This window comes from Hyaena hyaena, unplaced genomic scaffold (genome assembly GCF_003009895.1).
Source record: "Hyaena hyaena isolate Hyena2069 unplaced genomic scaffold, ASM300989v1 scaffold_96, whole genome shotgun sequence".
In the NCBI taxonomy this organism is placed as follows: domain Eukaryota; kingdom Metazoa; phylum Chordata; class Mammalia; order Carnivora; family Hyaenidae; genus Hyaena; species Hyaena hyaena.
In genome coordinates this window covers 3440546-3456309 of record NW_024080729.1, presented here as the reverse complement: position 1 = coordinate 3456309, position 15764 = coordinate 3440546, and the positions used below count along the sequence as shown (strand labels likewise).

General features: G+C 47.8%; 1 protein-coding gene across 1 annotated transcript; it reads left to right on the top strand.

Moving 5' to 3' along the window:
- The first annotated feature begins 4119 nt into the window (after positions 1 to 4119).
- On the top strand, positions 4120 to 11563 carry LHFPL5 (LHFPL tetraspan subfamily member 5). The gene is made up of 2 exons (XM_039235293.1): positions 4120 to 4531; positions 11160 to 11563. Exons 1-2 carry the CDS (start codon positions 4120 to 4122, stop codon positions 11561 to 11563), a joined length of 816 nt encoding a protein of 271 aa, XP_039091224.1.
- Positions 11564 to 15764: the final 4201 nt, after the last annotated feature.

Below are 15764 nucleotides of genomic sequence, written 5' to 3'. Positions count from 1 at the left end.
CAGGTTTCTGTATGTGTGCATGTTTTCATTTCTCCGGGACAAATATTCAGAAGTGAGAGGGCTGAGTCTTGTAGCAAATGTTTGTTTCAATTTCTAAAAGATGTCAGCCTGTTTTCCAAAGGGGCTGAACCAATGTGCCTTCCTACCAGCAATGTATAAACATTCCAATTGCTTTCCACATCCTCACCAGGGCTTGGCATTGAGGTCTTTTTAGTTTTTGTTTGTTTATGTTTTTATTTTTTTTATTTAATAGACTTAAAAAATTTTAAATGTTTTTTAATTTATTTTTGAGAGAGAGAAAGAGCATGAGCCGGGGAGGGACAGAGAGAGACCGAAACACAGAATCTGTAGCAGGCTCCAGACTCTGAGCTGTCAGCACAGAGCCCAACGCTGGGCTTGAACTCATGAACCATGAGATCATGACCTCAGCTGAAGTCAGATGCTCAACCAACAGAGCCCCTCAAATCTTATTTTAATGGCCCTATGCCTTATAGCAACAGGACTTAAATTCTTGGAGCCATAGCACATAAAGGTCTTGACTTACATTTTTTAAATGTTTATTTATTTTGAGAGAGAGCTTGCTCATGCCTTAGTGAGGGAGGAGCAGAGAGGGAGAGAGAGAGAGAGAGAGAGAGAGAATCCCAACAGGCTTTGCATTGTCAGCACGGAGCTTGATGGGGGCTTGATCTCATGAACCTTAAGATCATGGCCTGAACCGAAACCAAGAGTTGGACACTTAACAGACTGAGCACCCCAGATGCCCCTTAACTTATTATTATTTTTTTAAAGATTGTATTTTTTAAGTAATCTCTGCATCCAACATAGGTCTTGAACTCATAACCCCAGGACCAAGAGTTGTATGTTCCTCTGACTGAGCCAGCCAGGGACCCCTCATTATATTTAATGAGTCAATAACCTAGATATTTGAGCTTGTCTTGCTTGATATTCTTCAGTGCCATTATAAGCAGCCATTCCACTCTGTGTTCCTGACTGAGCCAGCCAGGCACCCTTTCTTCATTCCCTTTAAATTTGTTTTTGAACAAAGCCACTTGGCTCCCAGAACTTGAACCTCAGAGGGCGCGTGATCTCTGGCGTTTACAACTGACAATTTTATTACTTATTTCTCTTCTTTGTGCCATGGAACATAAACAGGAATCTCAGAACATTTTGCCTGAAGCCCTCTTTCTGGTGCCAATGTTTGGATCAGTTAGGGCTCTTTAGTGCCCACGGCCAAAGTCTACTTTGAAATAAAAAAAGAAGGAAATAGAAGGATATTGGGTGGGTCACAGAGCTGAAGGAGGAGCAGGGCAACTGTCTTAGGCGGAGTGGGAATCAGGGTGTGTCTGAAGCTCCCAGTAGCAAGAACGCATGGATTGTTTCTTAAGGATGTTGCCAAGGCCTGATGAAGCAATAGCTTTTTTTTTCCTTTTGTCAATCTACCACCAATTCAGATTCTCCAGGGAGAATCGCTTCTTGGCCTTTTGGCTAAGATCAAGTGCAGATTCTCCAGGGAGAGACTGATGGCCTAGTTTGGGTCACCCACCTATCCTAGTCTCTAGAGTCTGCATGCCTTGTGCTTGGCTGTCTCACCAGAACCTCAGGAAGCAGGAGAGGCTGCTCTCAGAGGCAGAAGAAGTTGTGCTAGGCAGGCCAGACAGAGGTGGTTCACCAGCCTAGAGCCTTCTCTGAGTGGGGGAAGATACAGTCCAGCTTCTCGGGAAGCTGCCAGTCTGAACCTTCTAGTCTGATGGGAAGACTGGTCACAAAACCAAAGAGATTTAAGAGAAAGAGGAAATGGAGGCATTAGCATAATTATGTTCAAGACAGGGGTTGGGGGAAGAGAAAAAGACAAGATTTTGGGGTTTTTTTTAGTAGTGAAAAGCCAGAAACTGCTAAAATACCCTAAAAAGGGGAAATGATTAAAGAATTAAATGATTATATACTCTGAATCAATACACTCACATTAAAATCATGTTTTTGGAAAAATAGTAATATGAGAAAATATTAATGTTATAAAGTTAAGTGAAAAAACTGGATACTAAATTGTCCAATTGTGTAAAACAGTATGTGCAGAAGGAGGGAAATACCCCAAAATGTTAACAGAGGTGATAATAATGATAAACATTTTGAGTACTTTTATATGTGAGGCCCTGTGCCAAACAGTGTACATGTGTTATTTTACCTAACCCTTAGGTGATAGGAACTATTATCCTCCCCATATTTTTTAAAAGTAGGCTCCATGCGCAATGTGGGGCTTGAACTCACGACCCTGAGATCAAGACCTAAGCTGAGATCAAGAGTTGGACCCTTAACCAACTGAACGACTCAGGCGCCTCCCTTCCCATTTTATAGATGAATAAACTGAGGCTTGGGGAGGTTAAGTCCACAGATGGTCATATTGCTAGTAAGTGGCTAACTCAATCCAGATCTGTCTAAAGCCAAAGTCCATGTGTTTTTTTTTTAAATGTTTATTTATTTATTTTGAGAGAGAGAGAGAGGGAGAGAGCATGAACAGGGGAGGGCCAGAGAGAGAGGGAGACACAGAATCCCAAGCAGGTTCCACATTCAGTATGATGACAAGCTTGGGGCTCGATCTCATGAACCATGAACAGTGAGATCATGACCTGAGCTGAAATCAAGAGACAGACATTTAACTGACTAAACCATACTGGTGCCCCCAAAGTCCATGTTTTTAAGATAATCTTGGCTCTCCTTAGCTCTCAATATTGGGGTTTTGAGTGATTTATATTCTTTTATGTAGCTTTCCTGAATTTTCCTAGATCTCTACACCAAACATGTATTTACCTATATAGTCATGAGAAATACATATTTTGAAAAAGAAGGGAAAGAGCAATATGCAACAAAAACATATAAACAGGAGAAATTGTACTGTATTGAACAGAACCGTATGTTAAGGGACACCTGGGCGGCTCAGTCAGTGAGGCAACAGACTTTGGCTCAATTCATGATCTGTGGTCAGTGAGTTCTAACCCCAGGTCGGGCTCTGTGCTGATAGCTCAGAGGCTGGAGCATGCTTCGGATTCTGTCTCCCTCTCTCTCTGCCCCTCCCCCACTCACCCTCTGCCTGTCTCTCTCTCTCTCTCAAAAATAAACATTAAAGTCTGGAAGGCCTCACAAGTATTGTCCTTTGCTGTACTTTGTAGTTTTTTGATATAGCACTGTGAGTCTGCATTGCAAATATATCTACGGATATACATATATGTAAATGCCTCACTGTCTTTGAGGGCAGGGACCCTCTTTTATCTCTGTGGTTTTGCTTAGGGAAGACATCCTCCAACTTGGGGCTTAGCACGTAGTAGGTTCTTAGTAATTGTTGATTGAGGAGAAACCATAGGGACCAGAAGACTGACCGGAAGACACCATCAGAAAAGGTTTTTCTGGAATCCACGGTATCGGGATTTCTGAGAGGGCGACTAGGGAGCCAGGGCGGGGTTGGGGGGGATGGGGGAACAGTGTTCAAGAAGAGGTTTTGGTTTTGCGGCAGGAATTGAGCGGGAGGAATGTGACAGCTGCAGCCCCACCCCCTCAATTTTTGTCATTCCCCCCCCCCCCCCCCCCCCCCACTGAGGAGGGTGGAGAGAGGTCTCCGTTCCCTGAGGCGGGAGTGCCCGGTGGGCGGGCCAGGAGCTCCCCACGCCTCCCCGGCGCAGGTCATGTTTCCCACCCGCCTCCGACCCGGAGTCCCGAGGCGCTGGCCGCGGTGCTGAAGCGGCGCTCCCGGAGGAGGGAGGAGGGAGGGGGGCCGGGCCACGGCGAAGAGGCGGAGCTCTCCGGAGCTCGGAGCAGGAAAGGGGGAGGGGCAGGGCGGCGCCCGCAGGCCCGAGACCCCGGCAGGCTTGGGAGGAGTCGCGAGACTGCAGGAGACCGCCTGGCTACGGCGGACGAAGGCTTCTGGACAAGCTTCCTCTGAAGAGACCAAGGTTGTCGTCCTTGTTTTGTTAACCCTCTCTTCTACCTTGGAGGGACCCTCACCTTGTGCCCTGACCTCAGCCTCGTTCCCCAACCCAGCTGAGGAGTGGCTCACTTCTAGGCTTTTCTGTCTGCAAAGCCGCGAGCTTACAGCCCATAAGACCCCAGCCCAGGGCCTACATCCTCACCATGGTGAAGTTGCTTCCTGCCCAGGAGGCCGCCAAGATCTACCACACCAACTATGTGCGCAACTCGAGGGCTGTGGGTGTGATGTGGGGCACGCTCACCATCTGCTTTTCAGTACTTGTCATGGCCCTCTTTATCCAGCCGTACTGGATTGGTGACAGCGTTCACACACCCCAGGCAGGATACTTTGGCCTTTTCTCCTATTGTGTGGGCAACGTGCTGTCCTCTGAGCTCATCTGCAAGGGTGGCCCGCTGGACTTCTCCTCCATTCCCTCTAGAGCTTTCAAGACTGCTATGTTTTTTGTGGCCTTGGCCATGTTCCTCATCATTGGCTCCATCATCTGCTTTAGCCTCTTCTTCGTCTGCAACACCGCCACTGTCTACAAGATCTGCGCATGGATGCAGCTGGCTGCAGGTGAGCAGCAGTAGCGGGAGGGCAAGCAGGGGCGCGCCCCAGGCCACAGGGGAAGCTGCACCATTCCACCCTCTGTGGAGGCTCTGGGTCTCCTTCTCAGCTGTTCGCCTTTATTTTAATTTTTTTCAATGATTTAATTTTTTTTTTAAGTAATCTCTACATGGGGCTTGAACCTACAACCCTGAGATCAAAAGTCACACGCTCCACCGCCTGAGTCTACCAGGCTCCCTTCAGCTGTTCTCCTTTAGCCCAGCCCTACTCAGTGCTCTGTAGAAGCTTCTAGAATGACTGAGGCCAAAAGGATCATTGAGATAAAATTGTTCAACCCCCTCATCTTACAGACGGGAACTAAGGTCCAGAGGAGGGAAGTGACTTGCCCAGGAGCACACAGCTAGTTGATAGAAGGTGTCCTGACTCCCAGGCCACCACATCAGAGGTTGCTGTTGCTCATGGAAGGAAAAAGAAGGAAGCTTCCGTTTTCAGCCATGTGGGAATAGAATCCAACCCAGGGCAAAATAGTCAAGAGCATCCTAGATGTCTCCATCTCCCACTTCTGGACATTTGGTCTTTCTCTTTAAGGATCTCCAGATCCCTGCCCTCACTCTTCCCCTCTCACCCAAAATTGCTCTCAGGGAGATTCTAAAGTCGGTCATTGATTTGGAGTGTTATGCTGTGATCTTTCCCATAGAAGCTTGCATTTAAGTTCTTTCTTTCGTGGTGGAGTGAAAGTCTTTGTTCCCTAGCTATAAGTTTCCATACCTGAGGCAGCAAACAGGAGTGATATTTTGTGATGGGGGAGTGGTGGTGCTGGCGAGGGTCTTTTACTCTTTTTTGGCAATGTTTGTTTATTTTTGAGAGAGAGAGAGCATGAGCAGGGGAGGGATGGACAGGGTGGGGAACAGAGGACCCGAAGGGGGCTCTGTGCTGACAGCAGACAGCCCTATTCGGGGCTCTAACCCACAAACTGTGGGATCATGACCTGAGCTGAAGTTTGACATTTAACAGACTGAGCCATCCAGGCGCCCTAGATGGTGAGGGTATTTTAAAACTATGTGTGTGTGTGGGGTCACCCGGATGTCTCAGTTGGTTAAGCCTTCGACTCTTGGTTTCCACTCAGGTCACAATCTCATGGTTTGTGGGTTCGAGTCCCACATTGGTCTCTGCACTGACAGTACGGAGCCTGCTTGGGATTCTCTCTCTCTCTCTCTCTCTCCATCCCTCCTTTGCTCTCTCTGTCTCTCTCAAAATAAAGGAATAAACTAAAAAAAAAAATTAAACCAACAAACAAAAAACTACGTGGGGTAGATAACTACTTACGGTGCCCGGTAGCAGCCTTCACTGCCCCTTTTCTTGCTCCTGGCCCAGGCAGGCCTTTCAGTCCTTGGGCCTGCTCTCTTCTTTTTTTATTTTTTTATTTTTAAATTTACTTTGAGGGAGAGAATGAGAGTGAGCCAAGGAGGGGCAGAGAGAGAGGAAGACACAGAATCTGAAGCAGGCTCCAGGCTCTGAGCTGTCAGCACAGAGCCCAACGTGGGGCTCAAACCAGCGAACCATGAGATCATGACCTGAGCCGAAGTCGGATGCTTAACTGACTGAGCCACCCAGGCGCCCCTGGTCCTGTTCTCTTCTAAAGCCCAGAAGGAGATGGCCTAAGGCCTTGTCCCGCAGCCCTTGGTCCCCTCCCACCCCTAGAGACCATGCACAGACTGCCCATTCTACGGGGATGTACAGGGGCAGTGCTGGGACTGCAGACTAGAGAAAAAACATGTTGACATCATTGGTTAGAGTGAGAAACAGTATCATCCACAATGGAGGGAATGAATGGAGCAGGGATCAGAATCCCAGACAACCAAACACATAGACTCAAGACTCTGTCAGAGTCTATAGGTCCCCCCCACCCCAACTATAAATGAGGTATCTGAGGCTGAGAAAGAGGAAGAGACTTGGCCAAGGCCATAGCAGATCAACTGGCAACTAAGGAACAAGGAGAATTAAGGCAGCAGGTTCCAAGAAACTAGATGTATTCCAACCTCACTTTTATTGAGCCACACGTGTACGAGTATAATGGCTTACAAAGCACTTACACATCTACCATCTGGAGGAGCCCCATCCCTACCTAGTGAGGTGGGTATTCCTCTTATTGTATAGATAAGGCTCCTAGTGGGTGACATTGAGCAGCACAGGTAGTGATGGACAGAACTGTTGATTCCAAATCTCATACTCAGGCTACTCACGTGGCTCCAGAGCTGCCTCTGCAACCCGCCCACCATCTCCCTCTCCTCTGGTCTCTCTGTATAATGAGCGAGAGGCCACCACAGGGCTGAGGTAAATCTTGGTGGGTGGTGGGGAGAAGGAGGAATGTAGATTCAGCAGTTCTGTGACAAAGAGGAGTAGAATGGACCCTGGCATGCTTACCAGCTGGTGCTCCATATCACAGCTGTGGAATGCTGGAAACACAACCATTCCTCTTACTCTGCACACTGCACCCCTCCCACAATGCCCCACAGCAGGTGCCATTTGCTGAACAGGAAGTGCTTGGGAGGGCCTGTGTGGGGGAGGCATCTCCAGGCCATTTGAGTTAGACCCTGTCTGGGTCATGGAGCTGGAGACACTGATAGCAGAGGTGGCCAGATGCCATCCCATGAAACATTTACATTGGAGGAGAGCGAAGGTGGTGTCGTGTTCCATTCTTTGGTGCAGGGGAATGGAAGAGGAGCCAAAGGGAGGGATGAAGAGGGGGTCTGTTTTGCAGTCGGCAGCTGGGAGATGCATCCATTTGAAGATGCCTAAACCAATTAGGTTTAACTCTGCCAAGAAGCCTGGAGCCAGGGAAGCAAACAAGAGAAAGGGGAGAGGTTTGGTGACTGGGGCAGTGAGGGGCTGTAGTTCACAATGTGAATTGAGCTTCTGGATGCCAGGTGTAAGTTGTGTGTGGTTCCAGCTCCTGGAAACACAGGTACGGCAAGTTGCTTGTCTCTCTGAGTCTTGGTGACCTCATCTGTAGGATGTAGAAACAGCATCGCCCATCACAAGGTTCTTGGGAGGATGGGATGTATAATGCATGTGAAACACCTTGTATGGTGCTTGTCGCATAATAGGTGCTCAGCAAATATGAACAACACAGAAACATTCGGATGGGTGGGTGACAAAAAAACTCCCAAATCTTAGCGGCTTAATACAAAGGTTTATCTTTTGCTGGTGGCACATGCTCGTTAAGGATTGGCTGGAGGCTCTGCTCTCACTGTTCTCTTCTGGAACCCGGGCTGATGGGGCACCAGCTGTCATCTGGCTATCATCATTGCAGAGGGAAAGGGCGCGCTGGAATGTCTCTCCCCAGCAATTAAATGCTGTGGTCTGGAAGTGCACACATTTCCACTCACGTTGTTGTCTAAGGGAAGTCTTATGGCCTTGCCCAACTTGAAAAGAAGGGAGCAAGGAAATCTAATACCACCATCTACCTGAAATATTTGTGAATAGCTCTAATGACATCCACATCCTCTGAGGTTGCTTCCATCTGACTTCAATGCCAATAATAATAGCGACAACTGATTTGATTGGCTGCTTACCATGAACCAGACACCACAGTAAGCATTTTCTTTTTTGTTGTTGTTTAAATGTTTATTTATTTATTTTTGAGAGAGAGAGAGAGCTCAAGCAGGGGAGGGGCAGAGAGAGAGGGAGACAGAGAATCCCAAGCAGGCTCCACACTGTCAGCGCAGAGCCTGACTTGGGACTTGAACTCACAAACCATGAGATCATGACCTGAGCCGAAACCAAGAGTCGGACGCTTAACCAACTGAGCCACCTACAGTGAGCATTTTCTATACATGATCACACTTAATCCTCATAACTCCACTATGAGTCAGGTATTATTATCCTTGTTTACAGATGAGAGAATGGAAGTCAGAAGGGGTAAGTAAACTTGCCTGAGGTTACCATGCTGGCCTCTGCTTGGAGCCCTGAGACATTACAAATGGAGTTGTCCCCCACTGTGCCCAGGGGGATGGGTCAGGTGCTCACAGAGGGTCATGGCACCCATCGTTAACAACGTGTTTTCAGGTTAGAGGCCCTGGGCTCTTTGCCAGAGCTGCTATGGAAGGAGATGGGGAGAATGGAAAGTCCAGAAGGGCAGCTCCTTTCCACATTGGCCTGTTCCACTCTTCCACCCCGGGTAAGGTAGGGGCCATGGTTGGCACCAAACGCTGGTCTTACACCACTTGGGGAAGGCCAAAGAGCTGTGGGAAAGCTTCCCCTCCCCTATGCTAAGCATCTTCCTTAAACACTTTTCATTTTGTCACTAAGTCTGCAATGTCAGCATTAAATGCATTCAGCTGTTTGGGGTGATCTCAGTCTGAGAGTTTAACTTTGAGGTTAAAAAAACCCCCAGGAGCCATGTGTTCGGGTCTTAGCTCTGCCCTAGCTGGATGACTGGGTGAGACCTCAGTTTTCTAATCTGTAGAATGGGATATTAATACATGGCCCACTTCACAGAACTGCTGTCAGGATCGAGAGAAAAAGGGTACATGAAATAGTTTGGATCTATAAAATCTATAAACTTACATGGATTAGCTTGTCCCACGTTTCCAAAGGAGAGTTGATACTTTTAGGCGGGGAGGTGGGAGCTTGGCCTTTATACTTTACTGTGCATTCATTTGATCTGCTGACCTCTGTGGCAAGTGTCAGCTGAGCCCGAGGTAGGTAACTGGGTCCTGGGAGGTTTTCCCCTGAGGTGCTCCTGGGTAGGCCACAGCCTCGGAACTTAAGAATCTCCGGGCCTGTGGAGGGAGGGCAAGGGCTCAGAAAGTGGCATAGAGAATGGAAGGCACCCCTACGGACATGGTGGTTGGCCTTGGGGTTGGCCTTGGTCAACCCAAGATCATGTCACCTATCTGTGCAGCTAAGGCACAGTGGTCCTTGGTGGGAGGGCAGGGGAGAAGTGAGAAGGTCAGGAAAATGAAATTTGTGGCTGTAAACACTAGGTCAGTGAAAGCACAGGATGGGATAGTCGTAGCTAACGCTCGTGAAGTACTAAGTATGTGCCAAGCACTTTTCCAGTATTAACTCATTTGCACCTCACTACCGTCCACACAGGTAGGGACTACTCATGTCCCCACTTTATAGGTGAGGAAACTGAGGCCAGAAAAGCTTAAGTAGCTTGCTCTGAGTCACACAGCTGGGCTTGAAATCCAGGCAGCCTGTTCTAGTGTTTCCCAATTTTCCTAGTGAGAGAATTACCTGGAAGAATGATTTTAAAAACAGGGATTCCGTAATGGGGCGCCTGGGTGGCTTAGTCGGTTAAGCGTCCGACTTTCCCTTAGGTCATGATCTCGCGGTTCGTGGGTTCGAGCCCCGCGTCGGGCTCTGTGCTGACAGCCAGCTCAGAGCCTGGAGCCTGTTTCAGAGTCTGTGACTCCCTCTCTCTCTGACCCTCCCCTGCTCTCTCTTTTTCTCTCTCTCTCTCTCCTAGGAATAAATAAAAATATTAAAAAAAAAAAAACAGGGATTCCCAGGCCGCCTGGGTGGCTCAGTCAGTTGGATGGCCGACTTTCGCTTAGGTCATGATCTCACAGCTCGCGAGTTCGAGCCCCCGTCAGGCTCTGTGCTGACAGCTCAGAGCGTGGATCCTGCTTCAGATTCTGTGCCTCCCTCTGTCTCTGCCCCTCCCCTGCTCCCACTCTGTTTCTCTCTGTCTCTCAAAAATAAATAAACATTAAAAAAAAATTTTTTTTAAAAACCCACCCCTGGCCTGGGGATCAGCATTTTAAACAAATATTCCAGGGGATTCCTAAATTTAGGGAAGTATGGACAACTGTAGTGTTATGTACTGGGTTAGGAGGAAGAGAACCTATTTGCTTTAATGTAAGATTCATGAAGGAAACAGCCAGAGATGGGGCTGGAAAACTTTGTGTTTTCATTAAATCTAAGATTCCCAATTGTAGGACTTACAACTGTAAAAAGGAAAAATACTCTTTTTTTAAGTTTATTTATTTATTTTGAGAGAGAGGGAGTGTGAGTGAGTGGGGGAGGGGCAGCGAGAGAAGGAGACAGAGAATCCCTAGCAGGCTCTGCACTGTCAGCACAGAGCCCCAGGCAGGGCTTGAACTCACTAACCATGAGATTATGGCCTTAGTCGAAGTGGGACGCTTAACTGAGCCACCCGGGTGCCCCAAAAGAAAAAAAAAATACTTGTAATTAAACCACGGCCTGAAGCTTTCTTATTTAAGAGATATCGGAGCAGGAACAGATATACATCTTAGGAGTGATGAGTTCTCTGGGTCGGGACGAGATTTTGGAAGGGTTTGAAGCCAGAGTAGCCAGTGCCTCATCAAGTCGAAAGTGAGGGGCAGGGCCGAGGGCCTGGTAGGATCACCTGGTGCCGTGGCAGAATCTTCTCTGGGCCGAGGGGCTCTGCTTTCTGCCTCTATCCTGACCAAGGGCAGGCCACTTTAGCTCTTGGAGCCTCAGTTTTCTCCCCTGTGTTCTACAAGAACAACTTAGGAGCTGCCACACACCACTGAAGGAGGAGGGGAGAGTGACACAATGGCAATAGTGCACGGGGGGGGGGGAGGTAGCGGACTGAGCACAGCCAGCCTTGACACCGTCTGCACCCTCACCCCCACCCCCTCAGCCACAGGCCTCATGATCGGCTGCCTGGTCTACCCTGATGGCTGGGACTCAAGTGAGGTGCGCCGCATGTGTGGGGAGCAGACGGGCAAGTACACGCTGGGTCAGTGCACCATCCGCTGGGCCTTCATGCTGGCCATCCTCAGCATCGGAGACGCCCTCATCCTCTCCTTCCTGGCCTTCGTGCTGGGTTACCGTCAGGACAAGCTCCTCCCTGATGACTACAAGGCCGATGGAAAAGGTAACTTGCCTCCTTCTCCCAGGGAGGTGGGGCTTCCCCTCAGCCCATCACCAGAGGATTGGTCCCCAGCCTGGGGTTGGGGACACCAAGACCGATTGGACACAGGCTTTGTTCCAGAGGCCAAAAGCCAGTGGGGGGTTGTAAGCTGGCGGCCCATGAGGCGGTGACAGACCTGTGGGGCCGAGGCTGTCTGTGATAGAAGGTGTCCTTCTGCCTCCCCCGCCGCCCCCCTTCTGTCAGGGTCTCCAGGGGAGAGAACCCTGATCCAGCCTGGGGAGCCAGGTATGGCCTCCTAGAGAAGGTGGTGCTGAGGCTGGGTCTCCAAGTTCACCTGGAATCTGCTTGTGGCAAGAGGAACAGCCAGTCGCAGAGGGGCTGAGTTGTTGGGGCAGGAAGAGAAAGGTAGGCCAGGGGCAGCCGTGACAGCTCTTAGAATGCAGACGGTGGGCGGTCCCTTGAGTTAGAAGAGCCTTGGGGTTCTCTGTATGTCATCCTGTTTCAGTTTCCTTCTGTCCCAATCATACCCCTGAGTCATTAAGAGTCAGTTGTAGGGACCTGAAGCCCAGACAGAGCCTTCAGCCTTTTCCGACTGCTTCCCAATGGACCTTTCTTCCTCTTAAGGTACTTTCTTTCTTTGGGCTCTTCCCCTGTCTTGAGGGGCTTTTTCAGGGCATGAGTTTTATCTCCCAGTCTTAGCGCAAGGCCTGTCTCACACCCTTGTGAATCCAAAATTGCCCACTTTGCCCAGAGTCTTCACCCCATTGACCTGAACTAGATGAGGGAGGAAACCGCTTTGCCCCCTGTGACCAAGGATGGCTTCCCAGACGAGGAACTTGAATCCCGGAAGAGAGACCCATCCAGGGGGTGCACAGAAAGGTGATGGCAAAGATGACCGCGCTCTGGCTCAGCCCAGGGACCACTTCTCCATATAAGGAAGTAATTAGAGATCCCACCCTTCTCTGGAAGGTGAAGAAGAGGGACTCACACGTAAGTCATCGGATTAACGCTGAAAACCAAATTACTAGAATGAGCTGGACCAAGGGGGAGAGAAGAGAGAGGTATCTTTCTGTTGAAGGAGGGGGCCGAATGCGCCTAGGTTCTGGGAACACTTCAGGTCTGGGTCCCTTGAAAGCCCCATAAAGAGAAGGGAAATGGAACTAGTATTTACTGAGCCTTTTCCAAGTGCAGGAGCTATGGAAGGTTTGCCCCTGGGGCCATCTTTATTTAATCTGCACCGCAACCCCGTGGGGACAGGCAGACAAGCCAGAGGTGGGGAGTCCAGCAGCAAAATCTGCATAACCAGCACTTTCTCTAGCGATGGAGGGTTTTCCGGGGCGGTTTCGGCAGGAGCTGCTGGGGCATCTTGTTCAGCTTTTAGCCCCAAGGCAGGGCCACCCTTAAATCTGGAAACACGCAGAGAACGTTTTTGTATTACTCATTTGCATTCTTTCCTTTTCAGAAGGGGTTCTTTCAGCTGGAAAAAATTGGTATTCCCGTAATTCTCTTTACAGTGCTTTCTTGCCCAGAGCCGGTTTTGTCTCTTTGACACTTTATGTACTGATCAAAATGTCAGTTGGCTTTCCTCTCTTTCCTTGTCCCTCTCCTTTCATACACTGTGCACCTGTTTCAATCTTTTCAGATTTTTTTCTCTCCATATTTTAGTTCCCTCACTATCATGCAAGATATACTTAAGCCTTCTTACCCACATGCCCTTTCTGAGTACATCTAACTGCTTAGCGAAGTAGCTAATGCCGTTGTCAAAGCACAAAGTTGGGTCAGGAAAGCAGAATTAAAAAAAATTTTTGTTTATGTTTATTTTTGAGAGAGACAGAGAGAGAGTGTGTGCAGGGGAAGGGCAGAGAGAGAGGGAGACACAGAATCAGAAGCAGGCTCCAGGCTCTGAGCTGTCATCACAGAGCCCTACATGGGGCTCAAACCCACGAACAATGAGATCACGACCTGAGCCAAAGCTGGACGCTTAACTGGGCCACCCAGGCGCCCTGGAAGGCAGAATTTGAGTTCTGGTTCCTCTAAGTTGCTTTCCTCAGGGTGCTTTCCAGGAAAAAGCAGGACACTACTCCTGTTCTGGCACCTCCATCATTGTGTGACACGAACAAATCAACGAAAGTAGAAATGAAGGCTTGCACGAGTACACAGTTGCCGATCACTCTTTTAGGGTTGAGGAGGCAGAGGAGAGCATGAGTGTGGGCTTTGGAGTCAGACCTGGTTTTAAAATTGGAGCTCCATCGTTAACCAGCCGTGACTTTGCAGAGACTGCTCAACTTCTCTCTTTCCTCATCTGAGCCTCGTTTTTACGGGGCTAGGCGGCAGGTGTCTCCTCAGTTGAAAAAAATACCTACTTCAAAAGATCGTGCTCAGGAACGGGGTAAGGATGTCTGCTGTTGAATAGCATACTGGAGGTGACAGCCAAGGCAAGAAAAAGAAAGAAAAGATATCCAGTTTGGAGAGGAAGGAGTACAACCATCTCTAGTAGCAGATGACACGGTTTTGCGTACAGAAAATCCTAAGTAATCCACTAAAACACCGTGAAAGGGGACATGCAACATCAGCAGGGGTGCAGGATATAAACAATATGCAAAAAATCTGTTACATTTGTTTACACTAGCAGTGGAACCATCTCAAATGACTTGTAAGAAAACATTTTCATTGATAATGGCATCTAAAAATAAACTACATAGAAATAAATTTAACAAAAGAAGGGTGAGGTTTGTACGTGAAAATTTTAAAAAATGTTGAAAGAAATTAAAGGATTAAACAAATGGAAACATCCATATTCGCTGATGGGAAAACTTAAGATGAGAATACTCCCCAAACTGATCTACAGATTCAGAGTGATCCCCATCAAAATACCAGCTGGCTTTTTGCAAAAATTGGTAAGCTGATCCTAAAACTCATGGAAATGCAAGGGACCCGGAAGAGCCAAAACACTCGTGAAGAAGAAGAGCAGCTGGAGGACACACATGCCCTGATTTCAAAACTTACTACAAAACTACAGTAATCAAGGGGTGCCTGGGTGGCTCAGTTGGTTAAGTGTCTGACTTTGGCTCAGGTCATGATCTCACAGTTCGTGGGTTCGAGCCCCGCATCAGGCTCTGTGCTGACAGCTAGCTCAGAGCCTGGAGCCTGTTTTGGATTCTGTATCTCCCTCTCTCTCTGCCTCTCCCCTGCTCATGCTGTCTCTTCTTCTCTCTCAGCAATAAATAAAACATTAAAACAAAAACAAAAACAAACTACAGTAATCAAGATGCTATGGTCCTCAGATGAGGATAGATGTACAGATCAATGGAATAACATTGAGAGTCCCAAAATAAGCCCAAACATATATGGCAAACTGATTTTCAACAAAGATGCCAAGACCATTCAATGGAGGGAAAGCATAGTCTTTTCAGTAAATGGTACAATAATCAGAGATGTCTACATGCAAAAGAATGAAGTTGGGGGCACCCTGGATGGCACCGACTTGGTTAAGTTTCTGACTTCGGCTCAGGTCATGATCTCACAGTTCGTGGGTTTGAGCCTCGTGTTGGGCTCTGTGCAGACAGCTCAGAGCCTGGAGCCTGCTTTGGATTTGGTGTCTACCTCTCTCTCAGCCCCTCTCCTGCTCTCTCTCTGTCTCTCTCTCAAAAATAAGTAAACATGAAAAGAAAAAAGAATGAAGTTGGACTGCCCACCTCACTTCATATACAAAAATTAACTCAAAATGGATCAAAGACCTAACTGTAAGATGTAACATTATAAAACTCTTAGAAGAAAACATAGGTATAAATCTTTGTGATCTTAGATTAGGCAGTGGTTTCTTAGACATGACACCTAATATACACACGACCAAAGGAAAAAACATATATATAAATTGGATTTCATAAAAAATGAAAGCTTTGGTGCTTCAAAGGACACCAACAAGAAAGTGAAGAAAAGACAACTCACAGATTGGGAAGTATTTGCAAATCATAATTTAAAAAATTTTTTTAAATGTTTTATTTCTGAGAGAGGGAGAGAGACAGCATGAGCAGGGGAGGGGCAGAGAGAGAGGGAAACACAGAATCGGAAACAGGCTCCAGGCTCTGAGCTAGCTGTCAGCACAGAGCCCGATGTGGGACTTGAACCCACAAACCGTGAGATCATGACCTGAGCCAAAGTTGGACACTTAACCAACTGAGCCACCCAGGTGCCCCTGCAAATCATAATTCTAATATCCAGGATATAATAAGGACTTCGACAACTTGACAAATAAAAATACAAATAACCCAGTTTTTAAACTGGGCAAAGGATTTCAATAGACATTTCTCCAAAGAAGATATCCAAAATTGCCAATACACACGTGAAAAGATAGTTAACATTATTAGTCAT

Bases quoted from the DNA above. Each gene is read 5' to 3' on its own strand.
- LHFPL5 (XM_039235293.1), top strand. From the start codon at position 4,120: ATGGTGAAGTTGCTTCCTGCCCAGGAGGCCGCCAAGATCTACCACACC. The intron at 4,532-11,159 runs GTGAGCAGCAGT...CCACCCCCTCAG, and splicing joins ATGGATGCAGCTGGCTGCAG to CCACAGGCCTCATGATCGGC.